Genomic DNA, 19,971 nt, shown 5'->3' with positions numbered 1-19,971 from the left:
GGGTTGTGCATGATGAGAGCATTTTGTGTGACGAAAATGAAGCATGGCCAAACTATATGACTTTGTAGGGATAAGTTTTCTTTGGCTATGGTATTTTGATAAGACATAATTGTTTGATTAGCATACTTGGAGTATTACTATTTTTATGTCAACAATAAACTTTTATCTTGAATCTTTCGGATCTGAACATTCATGCCACAATAGAGAAAAATATATTGAAGAATATTCTATAAAGCATTCCACATCAAAAATTCTGTTTTTATCATTTACCTACTCGAGGACAAGCAGGAATTAAGCTTGGTTATGCTGATACGTCTCCACCGTATCTATAATTTTTTTTATTGTTCCATGCTATTATATATTCTATTTTGGATGTTTAATGTGCTTATTTTATACTTTTATATTATTTTTGGGATTAACCTATTAACCGGAGGCCCAGCCTAAATTGTTGTTTTTTGCCTATTTCAGTGTTTCGCAGAAAAAGAATATCAAACGAAGTCCAAACGGAATGAAACCTTCAGGAGCATGATTTTTGGAACAAACGTGATCCAGAGGACTTGGAGTGGACGTCAAGCAATCAACGAGGCGGCCACGATGCAGGGGGCACGCCCTCCCCCTCGTGCGCCCTTTGTGGCTCCACCAACCTACTTCTTCCTCCTATATATACCTACGTACCCTGAAAACATCCAGGAGCACCACGAAACCCTATTTTCACTGCCGCAACCTTCTGTACCCAAGAGATCCCATTTTGAGGCCTTTTCCGGAGCTCCGCTGGAGGGGGCATTGATCACAGAGGGCCTCTACATCAACTCCATGGACCCTCCGATGATGTGTGAGTAGTTTACCTCAGACCTTCGGGTCCATAGTTATTAGCTAGATGGCTTCTTCTCTCTCTCTCTTTGGATCTCAATACAAAGTTCTCCTCGATTCTCTTGGAGATCTATTCGATGTAATCTTTTTTTGCGGTGTGTTTGTCGAGATCCGATGAATTGTGGGTTTATGATCAATATTATCTATGAACAATATTTGAATCTTCTCTGAATTCTTTTATGTATGATTGGTTATCTTTGCAAGTCTCTTTGAATTATCAGTTTGGTTTGGCCTACTAGATTGATCTTTCTTGCAATGGGAGAAGTGTTTAGCTTTGGGTTCAATCTTGCGGTGCTTGATCCGAGTGACAGAAAGGAAAACGACACGTATTGTATTGTTGCCATCGATGATAAAAAGATGGGGTTTATATCATATTGCATAAGTTTATCCCTCTACATCATGTCATCTTGCTTAAAGCGTTACTCTGTTCTTATGAACTTAATACTCTAGATGCATGCTGGATAGCGGTCGATGTGTGGAGTAATAGTAGTAGATGCAGGCAGTAGTCGGTCTATTTTGTCACGGACGTGATGCCTATATACATGATCATACCTAGATATTCTCATAATTATTCGTTTTTTATCAATTGCTCGACAGTAATTTGTTCACTCACCGTAATACTTATGCTATCTTAAGAGAAGCCACTAGTGAAACCTATGGCCCCCGGGTCTATTTTACATCATACAAGTTTCCGATCTATTTTATTTTGCAATCTTTACTTTCAATCTATATTATAAAAATACCAAAAATATTTATCTTATTATCATTATCTCTATCAGATCTCACTCTTCCAAGTGGCCGTGAAGGGATTGACAACCCCTTTATCGCGTTGGTTGCGAGTATTTGTTTGTGTAGGTACGAGGTGACTCGCGTGTGGTCTCCTACTGGATTGATACCTTGGTTCTCAAAAACTGAGGAAAATACTTACGCTGATTTGCTGCATCACCCTTTCCTCTTCATGGAAAAAAGCAACGCATGCTCAAGAGGTAGCATCCGGCGAGGGGAGTCGTGGCGCGCACAGACCCAGCTAGCGTTTGACGAGTGGGCCGGCGTCCGACGAGCGCGCCGGTGAGGATCTGGCCGGGGCGGCGAGGCGGCTTCTTGGCCGCGGGGCGGCGGTGCGAAGCAGTTTGCTCCCGGGCAGCAAGACGGCAGTAGCGGGCGACAGGGGAGTGGGCAGTGTTGCTGGGCGGCGGCGGCAGCTGGCAGAGTCGCCGGCAAAAATGGACGGCGGCATCAGCGACGAAGGAGGCGAGCGAGGGTTGCTGTTGGCTGGGGGTGAGGGGGGAGGCCAATGAGCCACCGATCAGGGGGCCCGGGAAAAGAAGACAAGCGTGCACGCGTCCGTCGCATGTTCGCGCCGACGCAAATCCGGCTCAACAATGAGCCGAAAATGGGTCGCCCATGGACGAAAAACAGACACGCGTCCGTGGGTTGGCGCATTGGGCCGCCTTTTGTGTCGGCACCGACCTAAACGGACGACGGCAGACGAAATGAATCACAGTTGCTCTTATCTCTCTACCGATGAATGACGAGGAGACGATGGAGCATCAAGGTCCCGTCACGACAAAAGCCAGGCAAATGACAAATCTATCTTCAACTCGTGCTCCCACAAATCTTTGCCTCAAGCTGTGCGCTGGGCAGTATGAAATGCGGTTCGTTCTTCTGATGGAGGCCAGCCAAAGCCGGAACTCACCGTGTGTTAGATGTGGCAGGCGTACATACAGCGCAAAAATATACACAAACCCACGCACACATCGCACCAGTCACGGTTCTACATACACTCGGACCACGTACACCAACAATTTTTTCCTTTGCAGCCATCGCCATTCTGACTTGACCTACTCTACAGCCAGAGAGGTGGCGCCGCCGCCGCTGCCGATCAACAAACACAAGCAGTGTCTGATCTGTTCCGGTCCAATTTATGTACTGCGCAGCGGCCAGCCAGGCCGTCTCAATGGTGCCTGCCGTGCCGCGGCCGCGAGCTCCCTGCGGCCGCCGCGCGGTTATTACGGGAGCGCTCGTGCCGCGCGTGGGACACCAGCATGTCCGACTGCGCCAGCCTCCTGCTGAACTCGCTGCCGGCCGAACGCTGGCTATGGCTATCTCCCTGCAAGACAAGAAGATTTGGTGATCAGAAAACCAAGTGCAAAGTGCTGGAGGCAGGCCAGAACTTGGAAGGCAACGGCGCTCACTATTCTGACTCGATTTGAGCCTTCTAGCAGCTCGATCGTCTCGTCCATCTCCATCATCCTCTGCTGGAGGTTGTCTTTCTCCATCTACAGCAGGAACACCAGAGTTCAGGGTTGGACAGAACAGTAGCATGTTTCGGAAGTTCGATCAATCGAAGTAGTTATCTGAACCTGTAGCATTTCGTTCTGGGCCTCGAGCATCTGCTCCCGCTGTTCGAGCTGTTCCACGAGCAGCTGGGTCTCCAGCAGGTCCGCCTTCCTTTGGTCCATGTCATCGAGCAAGCTTTAAGCACAAAAAAAGTATGTATCCGATATATCAGGTCATTTCTGGCGTGCTTTCAGTGCTTGCAAGATTAAACGGTTGCAACTGAAGATAAAAGCGCAAACGGTTTAGGGGGTTAAGAGTCACCTGTCCCTTTCTTGAATGAGATGGCCGAATTGTTCTTTGAGGACGTCAAGTTCCTCATCCTTGATTGACAATGCAGATGAAGATAGATAGGAATTGTCAGCTTGCTATATGATGGGACAATGTAAACAGACATTTGATAGTGGAGTTGTGACCTACCTTCGCCTTCGATTGTTCGATTTGTTCCTGGGATGCTACTAACAGCTTGTGCACTTCTTCTTGGTCAAGCAAATTCTAAACATGCAACAGCAAATCTCATATAAGTGACCTGATTGGTAGACAATGAGCCCTAATGCTGATTAGCTCCGTAGAGGTGCTGCCACAACTTACAGCATAGTTTGTCATGTCTAATTTGACGCCAAGTAGCTCCCTTATAACATCATGTGTCATGCTATCCACTGCTGCTAGTCTTGACGTAAGCAGGCATATCTATGAACAGAGGAGAAAATATGAGCATCACCTTTGAGGCACTTCATTCTACACTGGATATTGGATTCATATTCTTTATAGTTAGAAAATTAGAAATGAACAGATAGAACACAGCTGTGTTTTCATTGTCTCCCAGTGAATGTCGGACACATTCTAGAATTGATCTAAAAATGCTCTATACATATTTCATTCAAGTACTCCCTCCGTTCCTAAATATAAATCTTTTTAGAGATTCCAATATGGACTACATACGGAGCATTTGCTTGTGTTTATGACAATAACCATGGTCTCAACAACTAGCCAGGAGATCTCTTAACCAGTAAGTGTATTTGACCATATTGTAATCTAAGGACATATGTGGTATTGGGAGACAATATTCTCTAATTAGCAGAAGCTGTCATTTTCTAAAATAAATAACAGAAGCTGTAATTTTGTTAAGTCCAAAAACCGCAACAACATACATGTTGGCCATTGCCCATTAATTTGCCTAAACTACGATGAAAAAGACGAGCAAAAAGTATGACCTGTTTCTGTTTGTCGCTAAGTAACGCTTCAAGTTCTTCAATTCGCTGGCGGCCCAAAGAGATTTCTTGATCCTTCTCAGAGTTCATTTGTTGAACAATGCTAGATATGCACCTAAAAGGTGAACCAGATCCTCTTGTTCGCCCTGAAGGCTTTTCCACTTTTGTATGGACAGCCTCAGAATTAGATTCATGTGAACCAAAGTTCTGTTTAGAAACCATGTGCTCCATTTCCTGATACTGCACGACAAGAATTATTAGCATATGTGTAGTGTTGGATACTTGTATAACCATGTTGGCAAATATATAACAGCTGAAGGTTTTCTACCTTCTCCTGAAACAGCAATGATTGTGCTTCTGAATGCAGGACCAGCTCAGCTATATGCTCTTTGCACTGCCTTATCTATGTACATGAAAAGGACATAGTATAAGATTATTCTAGTAAATGAAACTAAGTTAAGATTATTTGGAAACACAAAACTCCGTGAATCGTGTATGATCGCTCCTGCATATACCTCCTCATCTTTACGTTTTACTTCCATTACGAGTCCTTCAATCTTCCTTCTAGTATCTTGATGTGCAATAATCTCAGCTCGCAATCTCCTATCATAAAAATACATTTGACTAAATGATTATACAATTACATCTGGTTAGGTCTTTTAAGAAAAATCAGATGAATAAATTCTCACTTTTTTAGTTGGCATCTCCCTGGACACAGTTCTACATTGTCATCACATTTTGAGGCATTTTCTACAGTAAGCATCTCTTCAATTGCTTGAAATTCAGCTTCGGATTGTTTGTGCGCTTGGTAGCTCCTTACTTCCTCTTTAAGGTTGCGTACCTTCAGTAAAATCCCATATGTTATGAAACTCACCATTCGCATTAAAGCCAAATTATTCACCAATTTGCTTAATTTTGCACCAACCCTTACAAGATTACACCCTAATGGCTCAATGTATGTCTATCATTGCAAATGAAAATTTTGGGCTGTATAATATTACTTAGCCATCTATCTTCTGAAAATTACTGTCGTTCCATAATCTTCGGAGCAATCATGTGTAAAATATTACATTTCTTATGCAAAATCTCAAAGAAAAATCTATCAAAACAGTGAGCACCACAAACCAGAGAAATGTGCAGCTTACCTCTTCCTCAAGAACAGTTATTGTAGATTCAAGTTCCCCAACAGAATGTTCAAGAATTGTAACCTCCTCATCTTTCTCTTCCGCGTAGATTTTACTTATCTCTGCAGCCTACAAAAGCAGGGCAAGTGAAACTTCATACAAATTGGATGGAAAGCAAAGTGCGCTAGTAACACAACACTTACTTGCCGAGCTTCAATAGCAGCAGCTTCATTCTCCTCAGCTAAAGCCATTGACATCTCAAGCTTGTCATTTAACTTGAGTATCTCTGCTTTGAGCTTTCCATTTTCATTACATAACATTTTGATATTATTACTTAGTTCTTCAATATCTGACCTAAGACGTCCCTCTTCAGAAGAATTAAGCAATATAATTTCACTCTCCAATCCCTCTATGACCTTAGCTTTGTCTTCCAACAGAGCTACTATTTCACTGGTCTTCACAGTTTCCTCTTCCAGCATCACTCTCAGATCATTGTTCTCCTTTGATAGCGCAGATGATGAAAGTTGAGATTGCTCTAACTCTGATCTTAAAACAATGAGTGCAGCACCATTTTCAGCCAGTTCTTCCACTAGTGTCTTCTGTTTTGCCAACATGTCTTCTGTCTCAGAATTTTTAATCTCAAGTTCTCGTTGAACCTTTCTAAGGGCATTCGACACTTCATCAGCTTTATCTTTCATGTCCTTCGCATATGAGGTAGACTCTTGCAATAATTTCAAGTCAAAAGACAATCCTTCAGCGATATCACTTTTCCTCTCAAAGTCTCTTCTTAGTGATGCGTACTCTGTACTGTGACCAGCCTGAGAATCACCATTCCGTAAGCATATTTTCTGACATGTCAAAGCTTTCTTCTCAATAGTACTAATGTCATTAAGGAGTCTGCTAAGCAAAGGTGCATTCTGAGAACCTTCTTGCTCAGATAGTAACAGATAACCAAAAAAATCTATAGCAAAAATCAAATTATCTTGCACCTTATTCAGAACAGTAACAAACTGCTTCTCATTTTCTGTTCCATCCCCCATAATGTCTTCTTTATTGATAAATTTAGACAGTGGAATCATTAACTGCGCCAAATGATGCTTGAGACACTGAACATCATTCAAAAGAGCAGTATTGTCTTCCTCTCCTGAGTGATCTTCTATGCTTTCCTTGCATTGCTGTGGAACAGCTGAGTGTATTTGTTCGCTATCTAATTTTGCAAGTGCAGCAAGAGGGTTTGCATAACTTTGTTCATCACAAGCAACACCTGGATATGTCTCAGCATTCTTAATGCAGGACACTTTGTTGACGAAAATATCCCACTTTTGAGCAATACTGAAAATTATGTCCTTAATAACAGCCATATCGTCTGCACTGTCTGCATCAAAAACTTCCAGTTCAGCAGCACTGCCCATTGGAACTACATGCATGGATGACGTGTCCTTTCCTTCATCCACCATATCTGTTATAGATATAATATGCTTCCTAGAGTTGTCAGGGATTGCTTGAGTTTCATGAAGAAACATAGTATTGCTGCCACCCAGGTCACATGAATCAACTTGTTGACACATGCATGTATAAGCATTCACATTAAGGTGATGGAGCTGCTGAACTAAAGAACTGCCTCTTTCTTCTAAAAGTGATTCAATGTTTACCAGATAAGATCTTGAATCACTTATCCACCTCTTTAAGTCCTGCCCAATATTAATAATTTCAGAGCAAAGTTCAAAGAGTTCCATTGTAGCAATCCTTTGCAAATGGTGAAAAGATCCCTTCATTAGAGTAGCAATGTTTGTCATCTCGTTGGTACATTCATTCATCTGCTGATTTAATTTGTTGTAACTCTGTGCTGTACAAAAACTTGACGCTTCAACCTCCTGCAACTCATTGACCAGAGAACTTTTCTCCGCCAATAAAGATTCCACTGCTTGGCGGCAATTATCTCTGTCAAGCTTTAACTCCTCATTGGCCTTCAACAAAGCCGAGAGCATAAGGTCAGCCTCTTTCATGGTTTCTTGAGCATCCTCAAAATTTGAAAATAAGGCCAAAACCTTATTTGACTTATCCTTGACGAGACATAACACATCGTCGAGCTTTGACTACAAGGTATTGGAAAAAAAATCATATTATCCGTCATATTGTTTATAACCCAGAAGAAACTCGCTAAGAAAAGCATGGAGAATGCCATGACATATCCATGGTATGCATATAAAATTTCTTGTATCTGGATTGATTCCAGAGGTTATGTTCCATGTAATATTCATTTTGTATCTTGATAGCTGATAAGGATGATAATCAACTTCTACTGATTTAGAATTGTCTGAACAAATTGCACAGATTTCTGTGTGGGGCATTTGATCTCATGGGATGGTCACAAAACCAAATGTGAGATATGATGAGTGTATCTAGTTAGAATAATTAAACTATGATACAACACATGTCCATGAAGCACAATCATTACCCTGTACATGATCGTAAGATAATTTCCTGAATTTTTTTATTCAAATATATTTCAGTGTAGATCTAGAATTCTACTCCCTCCGTCCCATAATGTAAGGCGTTTTTTGGCACTAGTGTAGTGTCAAAAAATGTGTCTTACATTATGGGACAGAGGGATATATTTAAGAAACAAAGTTTGCGACTTAGTAGGTAAATAAAGGAAAACATCAGTAGCGGTGCAGAAGCTCCCTGCTAAACATCAGCTTTGCTATTCGCAAGTCAAAATATGCAAAATAGAGTAATTGACTGTCGAGGTAATGTGTACTTCGCAAATAGTTACAGTAAAGGCGGTCATGAGAACAGGTAAGTTCGACAATGGACTCAGTAAGTTTTATGATGAGCAACTGACATTGAAATTTTAAAGTACAGTCTTGCTCATTTGGAATCAAATGATATACTGGTCCTTCATAATCTTGACGGAAAAAGTACAGTCTTGCCTACTTGATTTCACTAATGAGGAAAATCCTGGTGAGTTATCTCCTGTTTTAGCTACAATATGAAGCTGTCTACACAAACAGTATCATGGACTATCTTCACTTCATATCAGGTGCATTCATCCGTACAGTGTATGTAACTACAGTAAAGACTGCATACCTGGTAGTCTGGATTAGCTTTGTTGACTGCTGATCCATCTTCACTACGAGTCCGCTGTGCACTCGTGTCATTCAAGCTGTCGAGGAATAGAGGTTCATCACGAGAATGCTCTGCTGCTTCTGACAAGTCACAATTTTTCCATTCCACATTGCAATCCTTTTGGTTTACTCGTTCTGCTTCCTGAGAACTTTCATCATTATATAATTGCTGAGCTTCAGTGATAGCAAGTGTTGCACCTCTTAAGATGTGCAACTTTTCTTTCACTTCCCTGCCCATTCGCTGTGCATCTTGTAGCTCAATTTGAAGCCTGAAGATTATTTTTTCCTTTTCAATGCTAACTTTCATAGCCTTCTCCACATGTTCGCTGACAGAATTATTGCTGTAAGGAAATGAACTAATCATATTATCAATATTCTGATATGCATCGTCTAGTGATCTGCAGCCATCTGTCAAGAAGCTTGTTAGATCAACTATTGCAACCTCCCATTCCTCAGATAAAGAGGCAATTTCTACATCTTTGGCCACAATGATCTCTGCAAGCCTGGCACTTTCTTCAGCCATAATAACTAGCTTCTCTTTGAGCTCTTGATTTATGCTTTTAATGTGCGCCAACTCGGCCTGTAATGTCTGTTTGCTTGAGCCCACTATTTCAGTCTCTTGATGACACAATGAAGTCTCACCATGCAAACATATACCCATATTTGGTACGTTTTCATGTATTTGATCCATCTCATCCTGCTGTAATTGCAATGTTTCTTCATCTTCTACGTGTCCACTAAGAACAGTGTCTTTGTCAAGTACATTATGTGAAGATCCAAGAGCCAAGCTGTAGCACTGAGACACTTCATCACTACACTCTGGCACTTTTGTAGAATCATTCAAATCACATCTTTCTGAATCGAAATGATACAAATGAGAACAGGATTCCTGGTGTCCACTAGCAATTTCTGAAGGAAGATTGAGTTGAACTGATTCCGTAATATTAGTTGACATTCCAGCACCATTGGGCGTTAAACATGAAAAGTTCCATCCCACTGGATCCTGATATAAAGTTCAAACAAGAAAATAGTTAAAGTGAATATCTAGTTACTGGGTATAAATCAAAAGTGTGCAAAAAATCTCACGGGTTGTATCTGACTGATCTCTGGAATCCCACAATTCTTCTCTGCCGTCGGAGCAACCTGAATGGTGATGTGCATCCAAACATTGTATGTAATTCTGGACACAACAAATAGCATAAATAATTGCTGGTGGCTACAAAAATTGCATACATACTTGGTGCGTGCTAGACATCTGGTATTGTTTCAGTTCACAGCGCAGCTTATTTACTTCACTGCAAACAGCATGAATAATCATAACCATCAATTACCAAGATACCCAAAGCAAGCAGACATAACGTGAGTACAATAAGTATCAAAAGCCAATCCTGATAATTATGAAGTATACATAGATGAAGGAAAAAACAATCAGACCCAGACCCAGGGTGATTAATGACACTGCCAATTGAGTACATCGGGATTTCATTACAGATGGAGGCGAGGACAAGTTTCACATAAAGTTACTTTAATGAAATTTACTACTGTGCACTTTCTATATTTCACAGAAATGTGAGAATGTGAAAATATGCAGCTCCATTCACTTTCTCACCATGGAAGAGTTAAATCATTTTCGTCTTCTAGAACTCAAATGTCTTACTCAGTCAAGAGTACCATATAATGCATGTTTTGCGAAGAAAGTGTTGCCTAGCACATCATTGTTATTGTAAATGTAAATATGCATTGAGATGATAAGATTTAGTTGAAAACTTACCGTGCAAGCAAAACATTATTTTCTAAGCATGCATCCAGCTCCTTCCTGCAATTGTCTAGATCCTTGACAATCTCGTCACCCTAAATGCATTGCATCGCACATCAACCACTTGCAAAAATTCAGGTTATTCTTCAGTATTACATTTGGGACATGTGGTTAATCAAGTTTAACTTCCCTTATATTTGTGACAATATTGTTTACTGTTAATTTAGTCTAAGGTTTTGACCGTCTTCTGAAACAGAAGAAAAATAACCATAGCCATGTGGTAAGTTACTTTCGGAAGTAAAATTATATCCAAGTGAGAACACACCTGTGCTTCTAAATTCCTAGGAGGTGCTGCATACTTCTGCTCAAGAATATGAAGGAACTACACATATAACAAAGTTAAGAGTGCGTCACTGGAGAAAATGAGATCGAGCAAAAGGGAGTTCAGGGAGAACAAGCATACATGATTACGCAAAAGAGATATCTCCGTTAATAACATCTCTCTTTCCCCTTGCTTGTGGAAGTTCTCAAGCCTGTATATGAGTACATCAGAATAAGCTATCACCAATTTATTCATGTAAGCAAAATATACGAAGTGTGCAAATTTGTCAGGGCTCAAAGTAAATTGAAACATTACGTTCTAACTTGCTCGATTAATCTCTTGTTTTCAAAAGCAAACTGAGTCAGTTGAGGATTTTCGTCAAATTGTTTTTGCAGTAGCTGAATCTCTTGGGACATTGCAGCATTTTCTTCAACCATATAGCCATCCGATGGCACTAGATCATCAGCTAACATATGCAATCTTTTTAATTTTTCGTCACGAAGTTTCAGCATCATTCTCAAGCGTTGGGAATCAGATTCCTTCAGGTCAACCTGCCAAAACAGAAAGCTGGTGCCGCTCAGTATTTTAAAACACAAATAGTTGCTATAATAAGAAATTATTAGGTTCTGTGTTTTGAAGGATATAAAATATCCTAGAACAATCTGCAATAGAATTACCAGACGATTCAAATGCTTTATTTCAGCCTCCAGCTTCCTGATATCCACCTCAGCTAGTTTCTCTCTCCTAAGGCTCCCAGCAAGAACATCTTCCAGATGGCTAACCTGATATTAGATACATATGTATAAATAATTGGCTGCAACTTGCAAATAATTTATAGTGCACCATTATTTATTTTCCAATGAAGTAAATCATGCTATATGACCTTTTGCTTTAGAAGACTCAGGTCACAGCTTGATTGATGATCTTCAGCTAAAGTATTGTATTCTCTATCAGAGCCTGAATTTAGCAGGAGAAAGCTAGGCGATCCAGGGGCATTTTGCTGCTTCCTCAAGCATGTCAACTGATCCTGGTAAACATAATTAAATAACTTAACTACAAAGCACTTCTATAATCAAGAAGAGAGTTGTCATGATAAAGCTTACCTTTAGTTCTTCTATCTGCCTTTGTAAAGCCATAACATCTCCTGAAGCATCTTCATTTACTTTTGCCTAGCACAACAGAAGACTCCCCAAATGAGTCGACATGATAAACTTTCTATATAAAAATTTCAACATGCTTAGAATTACATTGTTTTGAATCAACTTCGCGCGCTGAGCAAACTTCAAGGTACTCAGTGTCTCATTGGAGGAACTGCAATAGTGTAATTCATTTATATGTTAAGCATACTGTTAAGATCTAGAAAACAAACTGAATACAAGAATAAAGGTGCACAATATCAGTACCAAATAGACGGGCTGATGTTGGCAACAATTGTTGTTTTAGAGTTTCCTCCAAGGGAATCCTAGAGAAGATGATACAATGAGCCAGAGAAGACAATAGACATAAACAGATAGAAGACTCAAACTCATTGTGAATTTGAACCTGGAGGAGAAATGTAAGCCTTGAGTCTCTATAAGGCACATGGCGGCTTTTTCCATTTGCGACATCCACTAGAGTCATGATAACAAGCCTGAAATGGTATAGCTGGATTATCACTATGAACAGTACTTCTTCAAAGAAATTGTCAATTTAATACCCAAATACTCCCTCCGTTCCAAATTACTCGTCGCAGAAATGGATGTATCTAGAACTAAAATACATCTAGATACATCCATACCTGCGACAAGTAATTCGGAACGGAGGGAGTACATTCTATGCTAATATAACAAAGAACCTTGTAATGAATGCTAGAAGACGTTCTGAACTTCCACAAATGTTTCATTTAAAAAAAGGGATACCACCACCAAACTATAACATTTTCACAACTGAATACACAATGTGTAACGCAAATGTGGTTATTTTCACATGTTGCAAGACAAAATATGAATATGAACTGTGCCAAAATTCATGAATCTTGTCTGAGAGCAATAGGTACCCAAGAGTTGACAAGGATCTGTTAATGTTCGCAGCTTCTTTCAAGCGGTCTCCTTCAGCGCCCGAGCTTTTCTGCCTAGTTTGAATTCAGTTAGTATTTGTGAAGGCAAGAAAAGGTTGTCAACTTGTCACCTTTATTCTGGAACTCACCTCTCAGAACCAGCAAGATCAACCAAATTCAAACGCCCAAAGCGGAGGTGCGTCATTGAATCCCTTTCCCAGTGACTCTCAATGACGCAAGTGAAGACGCTATGTGAACGGCTGCTCTCACTATTCATATTTGTAGCTGCCATTTTCCTATTTGCAACCCCCTAAAAGAAAATTTCAAAAAAATAAATAAAATCATTAATGTAAGTTAGCACATGCTCATTTTAGAACCTCAGATCCAATGCAACATGGAACGAAGAGACGGTATTCTTTCACCTGTAATAATAACAACATAACATCTTTAACAGATGACACATAACACTCCATTAGGTTCTCAACATATACACCTTTCTTTATATCTTCACGGATCTACAAGACAGAACAAATGTGAGACATCACATTCCATTCATGCATTATCAATTCTCAAGTACTACCTCTGTAAACTAATATAATATTAGATCACTACTTTACAATGGGAGTACTAAGCATGCTACCTGAAGATTTGTTGATGATGGTTCAAGTAGATCAGTTATCTGCTCATTGTATATCTCCAGAAAAGAGCATTTGCAGATGTACTTCAATTTGTCCTCTCTTCGCCTTTCCTCTTCCTTCACATAATATATGATTTAGGTCTTTCTATTGGCAAGCATTCACCAAAGTACTAGCCTGGGATAAAAACACCTCACCTCCTTTATCCGAGCGAATAGATACTCGAAAATACGAGGTGTCAAACCAGAATCATTGCTAAGTTCATTGCCATCCTTACTAAGCTCTCCCATCATTGTGTAAGTTTTGCCACTCCCTGTCTGTAAAAACCATATGTAGCACTATATGTCAGATGAATTCTTCTGCAGGAACAAAAGTGTGCATATTAGTTTTACCTGGCCATAGGCAAACAAACAGCCGTTGTATCCAGACATGCAGTTCTCCACCATTGGTAGACCAACTACCCTAAACAGCTTTTCCTGAAATCGTTGTAGAGAATATTTCTTAGGCTAAAGGATGACTTACTTGGAAAGAAATCTAAGTTAGTTGCAGTACACACAGACATGCCTGTGATATTGTTTCACATGCGACATGATCAAACGTGAACTTTGTTTCAGGGTGTCCTGTCCAGCTCAATGTCTTTGAGCTATCCTGTATCAAACATCTTTTTTGACCATACGCAGTGCTCTCGGCAGCACTGATTGGCCTTAACCGTACCAAAACCTGTAAATCACACAACATTTATGGAACATTTAGATTTCGCAAAGAAACGGCACCAACATTAAGCCCTGTTAGCTTCGGAAAAATAAAAGTAGCCATGGTATTAACAGTTACTCACTCCGGTCCGTTTTAGTCCGCATATATAAGTTTTGTTCGAAGTCAAAGTATCTCTACTTTGACCAAACTTACAGAAAAAAGTACCAGCATCCACAATATCAAATCAATAGTATTAGATTCCTTATGAAATGTAGTTTTATAGTATATATATTTGATATGGTAGATGCTGATGTTTTTTAGTATAAATTTGGTCGACCATTGTCAAGTTTGACTTGACACAAATCTAATACACGGAGTAAAAAGGACCGGAGGGAGTAACTCATAATTGGTATAGTACACATCATGGGGGATAACTTACAAAGCACAATACTAAGGTATTAATATAGTCCATTTTATTTGCGATGTTTGCTAATTTAATTGGACACGGGACGGTCATGTACTTGTGTATCAGTGGCTCACTGCTTCATTTCACTCTGTGCAGAAACACCAACCTGCACATTGCGATCCATCCAGAAGGCGGGGTCCTCGTCGAGCTCAAAATGCGGCACCTCCACGGGCACTTCCGTGGCCGCCAGATCCCTCAGGTCAAACACCCTCTTCGCGGCCCCGCCAATCGAGGAGCTCCGATCCCTGGCCCCAGACGCCGGCGCGCAGGCCCTGGGGGTGCTCGCCAGCGACTTGGGCGTCCCCGGCGCGGACCGCGGGTTCCTGCCCGGGTCGGCGATGGCCGCGAGGGGCGACCGTGGGGGCAGCGAGAAGGGCGGGGCGGCCGCCGAGGGGGAGGACGAGGAGGGCGCGGCCGCCAGGTCGTCGTTCTCGTTGGGCTCCGGCGCGGCGCGGCGGGAGGAGCGGGACGCGGAGGGGCGCCGGCCGCCGCCGCCGCCGCCGGGGGCGGACATGGCGGAGGGTGGGGGTGGAGCGGGAGGCGGAGGGAGGTGGCGTGGAGCTCAGCTCGGGTGGAGGGGAGTGAGGGGGGAGCGGGGTGGTAGCGGAGACTAGTAATGGCCAACGGGGTCTTGCTGCTGTGCTGTTTGGGGGTTCTCCGCTCGATTTCAAATTTTGAACTGGGGTTGCGTTGCGAGGAGGCCAGGGGTGGATGGATCTGAGTCTGACTGAGCAACTGGTGAGTCATCATTTGACTGCTGAGCCTTTCGGCCGCTCCTGTCATTAAATTAAGAACTGATCAATAATTAGGAAAGTAGTTTTCCTTGTGTAGGCTACGAGAGCACCTTCCTGTGCTCGAGGAGCTTCGCAGCCGTTGGATCTGAGATCCAAAGACCACAGACAATGAAATAAACTTGAGGAGACCGGGAGCACCCCAAGCCTGCGAGCACTAGATATTTTCCCATCCAGGTTGAGTGTATCCTCGTATGGCCTTTGGATCTCATATCCAACAGCCGGATAGTTGCCGGAGCACCTGAGCTTAGGTGTTCCTGTAGCATCCAATATTTTTCTGTATAGATTTATGATTAAAACTTTAAGTACATTCCAAGACAAAAGATTACTCAATCAGCTTTCAAGTTCTAACACTTACATTCCGATTTGCTTTGGTACAAAGGAATGTTACAAGAATTTCAAAGGAATGGTATCCTATAGAAAAATCTTTGTATGTGCCCTCGGATTTGTTAATGTACATCTAGATGAGAAATACTTTAGTACATCTAACTTCCTAACCCCGCGATTTAAAGCCTCAAGATTCGCCTTTTCTCGAGCGGCTCATTCTAGCGTTGTTTTGTCTACGTCTACAACTTCTACACAAATGTATATTTTTGTTGGGATGACCAAATTTTTCCATCATGTTGTCATGTACTTTAGCACCACTACCTCACATTTGCATGTTTCTACTCTATTGCTTCCGGACCACGAGTCTAATGCTTTTGAATGTGTTCACTTCATATACTCATACTAGATGACCCGTTGCACCAATTGATGCAGGAACCAACTGCAGCCTAGAAGCTAAGCGAACTATATGAAATATAAAACGGAAGTCAAGAGAACTATTTGAGAAGACCAGCTAACCAACTATGACTTGGAAGTTAAATGAACTATTTGAAACATAAAATGGAAGCTAAGTGAACCGTGTGAAGAGACCAACTACAGTCATAAGCGCAAAGACCAGTTGTAGCCAAGAAGAGAAACAACTAATATAACAAATGTTCTTCTTAACTATTTCAGGAATGTTTACCGTGAATGGACTGCAAGCCTTCCAACGGGGTTGGGGACCATAAAACTCAAACTTCATCTATTCCTGGTACGCACATTTGGTTTGCTGGCCGGTTGTTGTGTCCGGTTATGTCGGGCACATCCATGTGATGAATGTGGGGTCAGACATTCATGGATCTCACTCGGCTATCCCTCTCAGAGGACGGCTGGTATCCCGGTGTGTAGCCTGTGCCTTGCGCACACGATACTGGTTTGTTCTTCCGCCGTTGTGTTTGGGTGCGCTAGATATTCTGATCTGGTAGTCTAGCCGGACGGGATGCTTTGGAATGTCTTCCTGGATTTCCAAAACTAACTCAGTAAAGTCGTCAATACCAATGAGATAGAGATGAAATATGCCCCGCCTCCATGAACTTCCTAGACTTTGCCTAGAAATTTATATCATTTTACATATTATCATACCACTTTCTTTAAACGTTGCAGTATGTCCAGAGAGGGTGCTTTTGCCTGTCTGCTCGACCTTTGGACATTGCGCATGCCTGGATAGTGTAGTTTGGAATTTCTTTCAGGCCTTTGGACGTCGCGGTTGGATGTTCTTGCTAATCAGGCTCTCCTCTAGTTCGTGTGCTTTTGGGTGAGGTGCACGATCGCAATGGTTCGGGTCATTATGGTCGATTATTTACTGTCATTACAATCGATTTGTTTGCTTGTCGGGTAAATTCCACGACCGCATTCAGCACATGGTTTGCTTTATTGTGCAAGGTACTCCCGAAGAATGTTTGGGGTCGTAGAGATCCTGAAGAATGTCTTGTGCAACCTTCGCCATACAACACAAGTGTTCTCTGGTCGTACCCTTGGTGCATTCTAAAAGGTAGAATAACATTATGTTAGAAATATGCCGTAGAGGCAATAATATTGCATTATTATATTTCCATTATTCATAGTTTAAGAGTTTAAATTAGAAGCTCGTGTGGTTCTAATCTCCTCCCTCTAATTCTTCGGCGATGATTAGCTCTGGACGACAAAACGTTGCTGGATCGTGAAGACCGTATGCTTGCAATCAAGTGGAGAGGCCGTGCTTTTGGTCTTCCATTTGAGGGATCGTTTGTGGGCGATTCGCGGGATCGTCATCGACGTTCGAGGGACTTCAAGTACGATCTACACCGACTCATCTACTTCCGCTGCACTCCCGGAGTCGGTAAGATCGTTGATCACACCCATTATGCGTCTTCATATTGTTTCTGGGTGTTCGTAGGGCGAACTTTTTTGTTTTCTACTACGTTTTCCGACACATTTCAAGGCGTACCATTCGGCAATGGCGACTAAACACACGTGGGGTGTCTGAAAACATGATTGAATCCACCGCACGCAAATACAACATCTGCACTTGGCTCATGCAAGACAGGCATCCCGGACTCGGAATCTGGCAAGAGAGGCCGGCCAAACACTGCAAAAGGTACGCCACGTTTTGGCTGACTGTCGTTATTGGTGTGCTCTATGTTGCAGTTGGTCTCCATGAACCACGATACCATTTTACCCGAAAATTTATATCATTTTACATATTATCATAACACTTTCACATATTTATTTTGACTACATATTTTGCCACTTGAATTACCAACAAATGATAATACATATCAGTTGGCCACTAAAAATATGCCACTTATCATACCACTTTACATAGACATAATGACTGGCTAAGGATTTACCAGGTTGGTCAATTATGAACTTGACCAACTGCAGCTCGCAAATCATGACGTGATCAATCTAGATGACCCCTTGCGCCAAGTGACGCTAAGAGCAACTACAGCGCGGGAGCTAAGCAAACTATTTGAAAGATTATTTCGTCAACTATTTGCAAATGATTATGTTCGTACTGCGTTTCTATTTGCCTCGACAATCATTGATAGAAAACACAACGTGAATGTTGGACTTCTTTTGCTTGTAACTACAACATGGAAGCTAAGCAAACTATTTGAAGGATCATTTCCTCAACTGTTTGCAAATGATTGTGTTCATATTGCGTTTCTATTTGCCTCGACAATCATTGATAGAAAAGCAATGTGAACGTTGAGCCTTTTTTCTTTCTTGTGTTCTATTAGGCGGGGTCTGGCGGAGTGAGTTGTGAATTCTCTGTTGATTGAATGTCGTCTGCTTCACATCGCGCTTCTATCAGGGAAGCAAAGGTTGCGCAATTGACACGACCATCGTCTTTGACCTGAACCTGATGCTTTTTATTTACGCCACTAATATAAAAAAAAAGTTGAATGATGCGGTGATCAGATGGGTGGGAGTCATTGGTTTGTTAGATACTTGAACCACCTAGATAAGAATGCCAAACAAAGGTCAATTGCAGTGTTCAGAAAACATGCATGGTTTGGCCCCACAACGAGTCGTGCCCTCGCACACAGCCAGCCGACACGAGTTAACCAGCCTGGCACGGGCCAGCAATACTGACAAGTGGCCCGGGCCCCCAAACCACGCGCGTGATGGCTTCCTTCTGCTCATTTGATCCCGATGGAGGTTCAGACCATCTATTATGGGAGACTCGGTCGGGTTTTCTATCAACCCGTTTGGAACATGAGAAAAATAAATATATAGTCAATTCACCCTCTCAATCACCAACTGACAATTCACAAGCCAGGGGAGAGCCCTATCTATCAAAGAGAACATGCATCCACAACATTGAAAGGCCCGACAGAGATTCCAAAACAAACCACTCGACCGGGCGCAGTGTCGAAAGGCCGGACATACATGCCTTTGGAAGGATATGAGGATTCCAAAGGCCTGGCATCAAGAACATTTGTCGTGCAAGTCATGGCAAAAAATAAAAACAACACTCCAAAATGCTTTTGAAAATAGCATTTTTGGAGTGTTTTTTTACCACGACTTCCAAGGATATTATTTCGGTATGAAGCACTGAGAACATTTGTCAAAACGTGCACCAAAAAAACTCAGAACTTGTAGATTTTTTCTAACAAAAATTACTGCTCATTAGGGCGCATATGAGCACACTAGATACTCCACGGCCGTTGTAGATGCTCTAATTCCCTTCCGCAAACTTATATCGATCCAATGAAACAACCGAGCATTCCACGTGGGACAATCATTCTTTGACCACAACTGGGATCTTCCAACCATTCCACCAACACATTCGTGTTCACACCTAACCAAAGCCTGGATAACAGCACCAATGATCCACTCGGACTGACGCTAAGATCTGCACATTCTTTACCTAGCTAGCAAAGCCAAAACAGCCAAGTAAGTTTCTTGACAGTGTGTTTGTTGTTGACCAAAACTCGCATCTGACTACCCTGTTAATCATCCATCTGCGTCCACACCTGGTCCAACACTGATTTTATTTTATTTTATTTTATTGAGCAAAGGGCCCAACACTGAACCTTGCCCACTTTCCACGTCAGGTGCACTCAGCTGGTCACGCTCTTTCTGCTTGGGCTTTACTCGTCCTGCACAATACTCCGGGGTACCAGCACAAAAGAAATAAAACTACATTTTTTGTTAGGTGTCAGATTGATTCCTATCCCATGAAACTCCCTTTTTAATAGCGGGGGACTCCCTCCTTCAAAATATACACTTAAAACATCTATAACCGGACATG

At 41.8% G+C, this 19,971-nt stretch overlaps 1 protein-coding gene across 3 annotated transcripts; it reads right to left on the bottom strand.

Moving 5' to 3' along the window:
- Window positions 1–2,452: 2,452 nt before the first annotated feature.
- On the bottom strand, window positions 2,453–15,179 carry POK1 (phragmoplast orienting kinesin 1). 3 transcript variants are annotated; one of them, XM_048699151.2, is made up of 33 exons: window positions 14,684–15,179; window positions 13,983–14,138; window positions 13,811–13,894; window positions 13,616–13,735; window positions 13,424–13,537; window positions 13,206–13,298; window positions 12,933–13,093; window positions 12,784–12,858; window positions 12,291–12,378; window positions 12,152–12,210; window positions 11,996–12,059; window positions 11,852–11,917; window positions 11,632–11,775; window positions 11,426–11,530; window positions 11,064–11,299; window positions 10,890–10,959; window positions 10,752–10,808; window positions 10,442–10,521; window positions 9,908–9,965; window positions 9,757–9,813; window positions 8,633–9,673; window positions 5,746–7,638; window positions 5,564–5,671; window positions 5,108–5,259; window positions 4,934–5,021; window positions 4,747–4,821; window positions 4,422–4,658; window positions 3,799–3,897; window positions 3,628–3,702; window positions 3,472–3,530; window positions 3,234–3,345; window positions 3,066–3,149; window positions 2,453–2,980 (listed from the first exon to the last, which is right to left on the bottom strand). In XM_048699151.2, exons 1-33 carry the CDS (start codon window positions 15,089–15,091, stop codon window positions 2,825–2,827), a joined length of 6,474 nt encoding a protein of 2,157 aa, XP_048555108.2. In that variant the 5' UTR covers window positions 15,092–15,179; the 3' UTR covers window positions 2,453–2,824. The 3 variants fall into 3 exon arrangements, with proteins under 3 accessions (XP_048555108.2, XP_048555109.1, XP_048555110.2); XM_048699152.2 differs by having other exon boundaries at window positions 5,746–7,509; XM_048699153.2 differs by lacking the exons at window positions 13,206–13,298; window positions 13,424–13,537; window positions 13,616–13,735; ... (1 more) ...; window positions 13,983–14,138; window positions 14,684–15,179 and having other exon boundaries at window positions 12,784–12,854; window positions 12,933–12,984.
- Between the last annotated feature and the right edge of the window lie 4,792 nt (window positions 15,180–19,971).

Source organism: Triticum urartu, chromosome 2A, assembly GCF_056163025.1.
Source record: "Triticum urartu cultivar PI428250 chromosome 2A, HENAU_Tu73, whole genome shotgun sequence".
Lineage (NCBI taxonomy): Eukaryota > Viridiplantae > Streptophyta > Magnoliopsida > Poales > Poaceae > Triticum > Triticum urartu.
This window is presented reverse-complemented; position numbering and strand designations above follow the sequence as displayed.

Excerpts from the sequence above, each read along its gene's own strand:
- POK1 (XM_048699151.2), bottom strand. The coding sequence starts at position 15,091 with ATGTCCGCCCCCGGCGGCGGCGGCGGCGGCCGGCGCCCCTCCGCGTCC. Across the intron at positions 13,736-13,810 it reads GTTTGTTTGCCTATGGCCAG|ACAGGGAGTGGCAAAACTTA; the intron begins GTAAAACTAATA and ends TGGTTTTTACAG. Across the intron at positions 5,260-5,563 it reads TAACTGTTCTTGAGGAAGAG|GTACGCAACCTTAAAGAGGA; the intron begins GTAAGCTGCACA and ends ATTTTACTGAAG.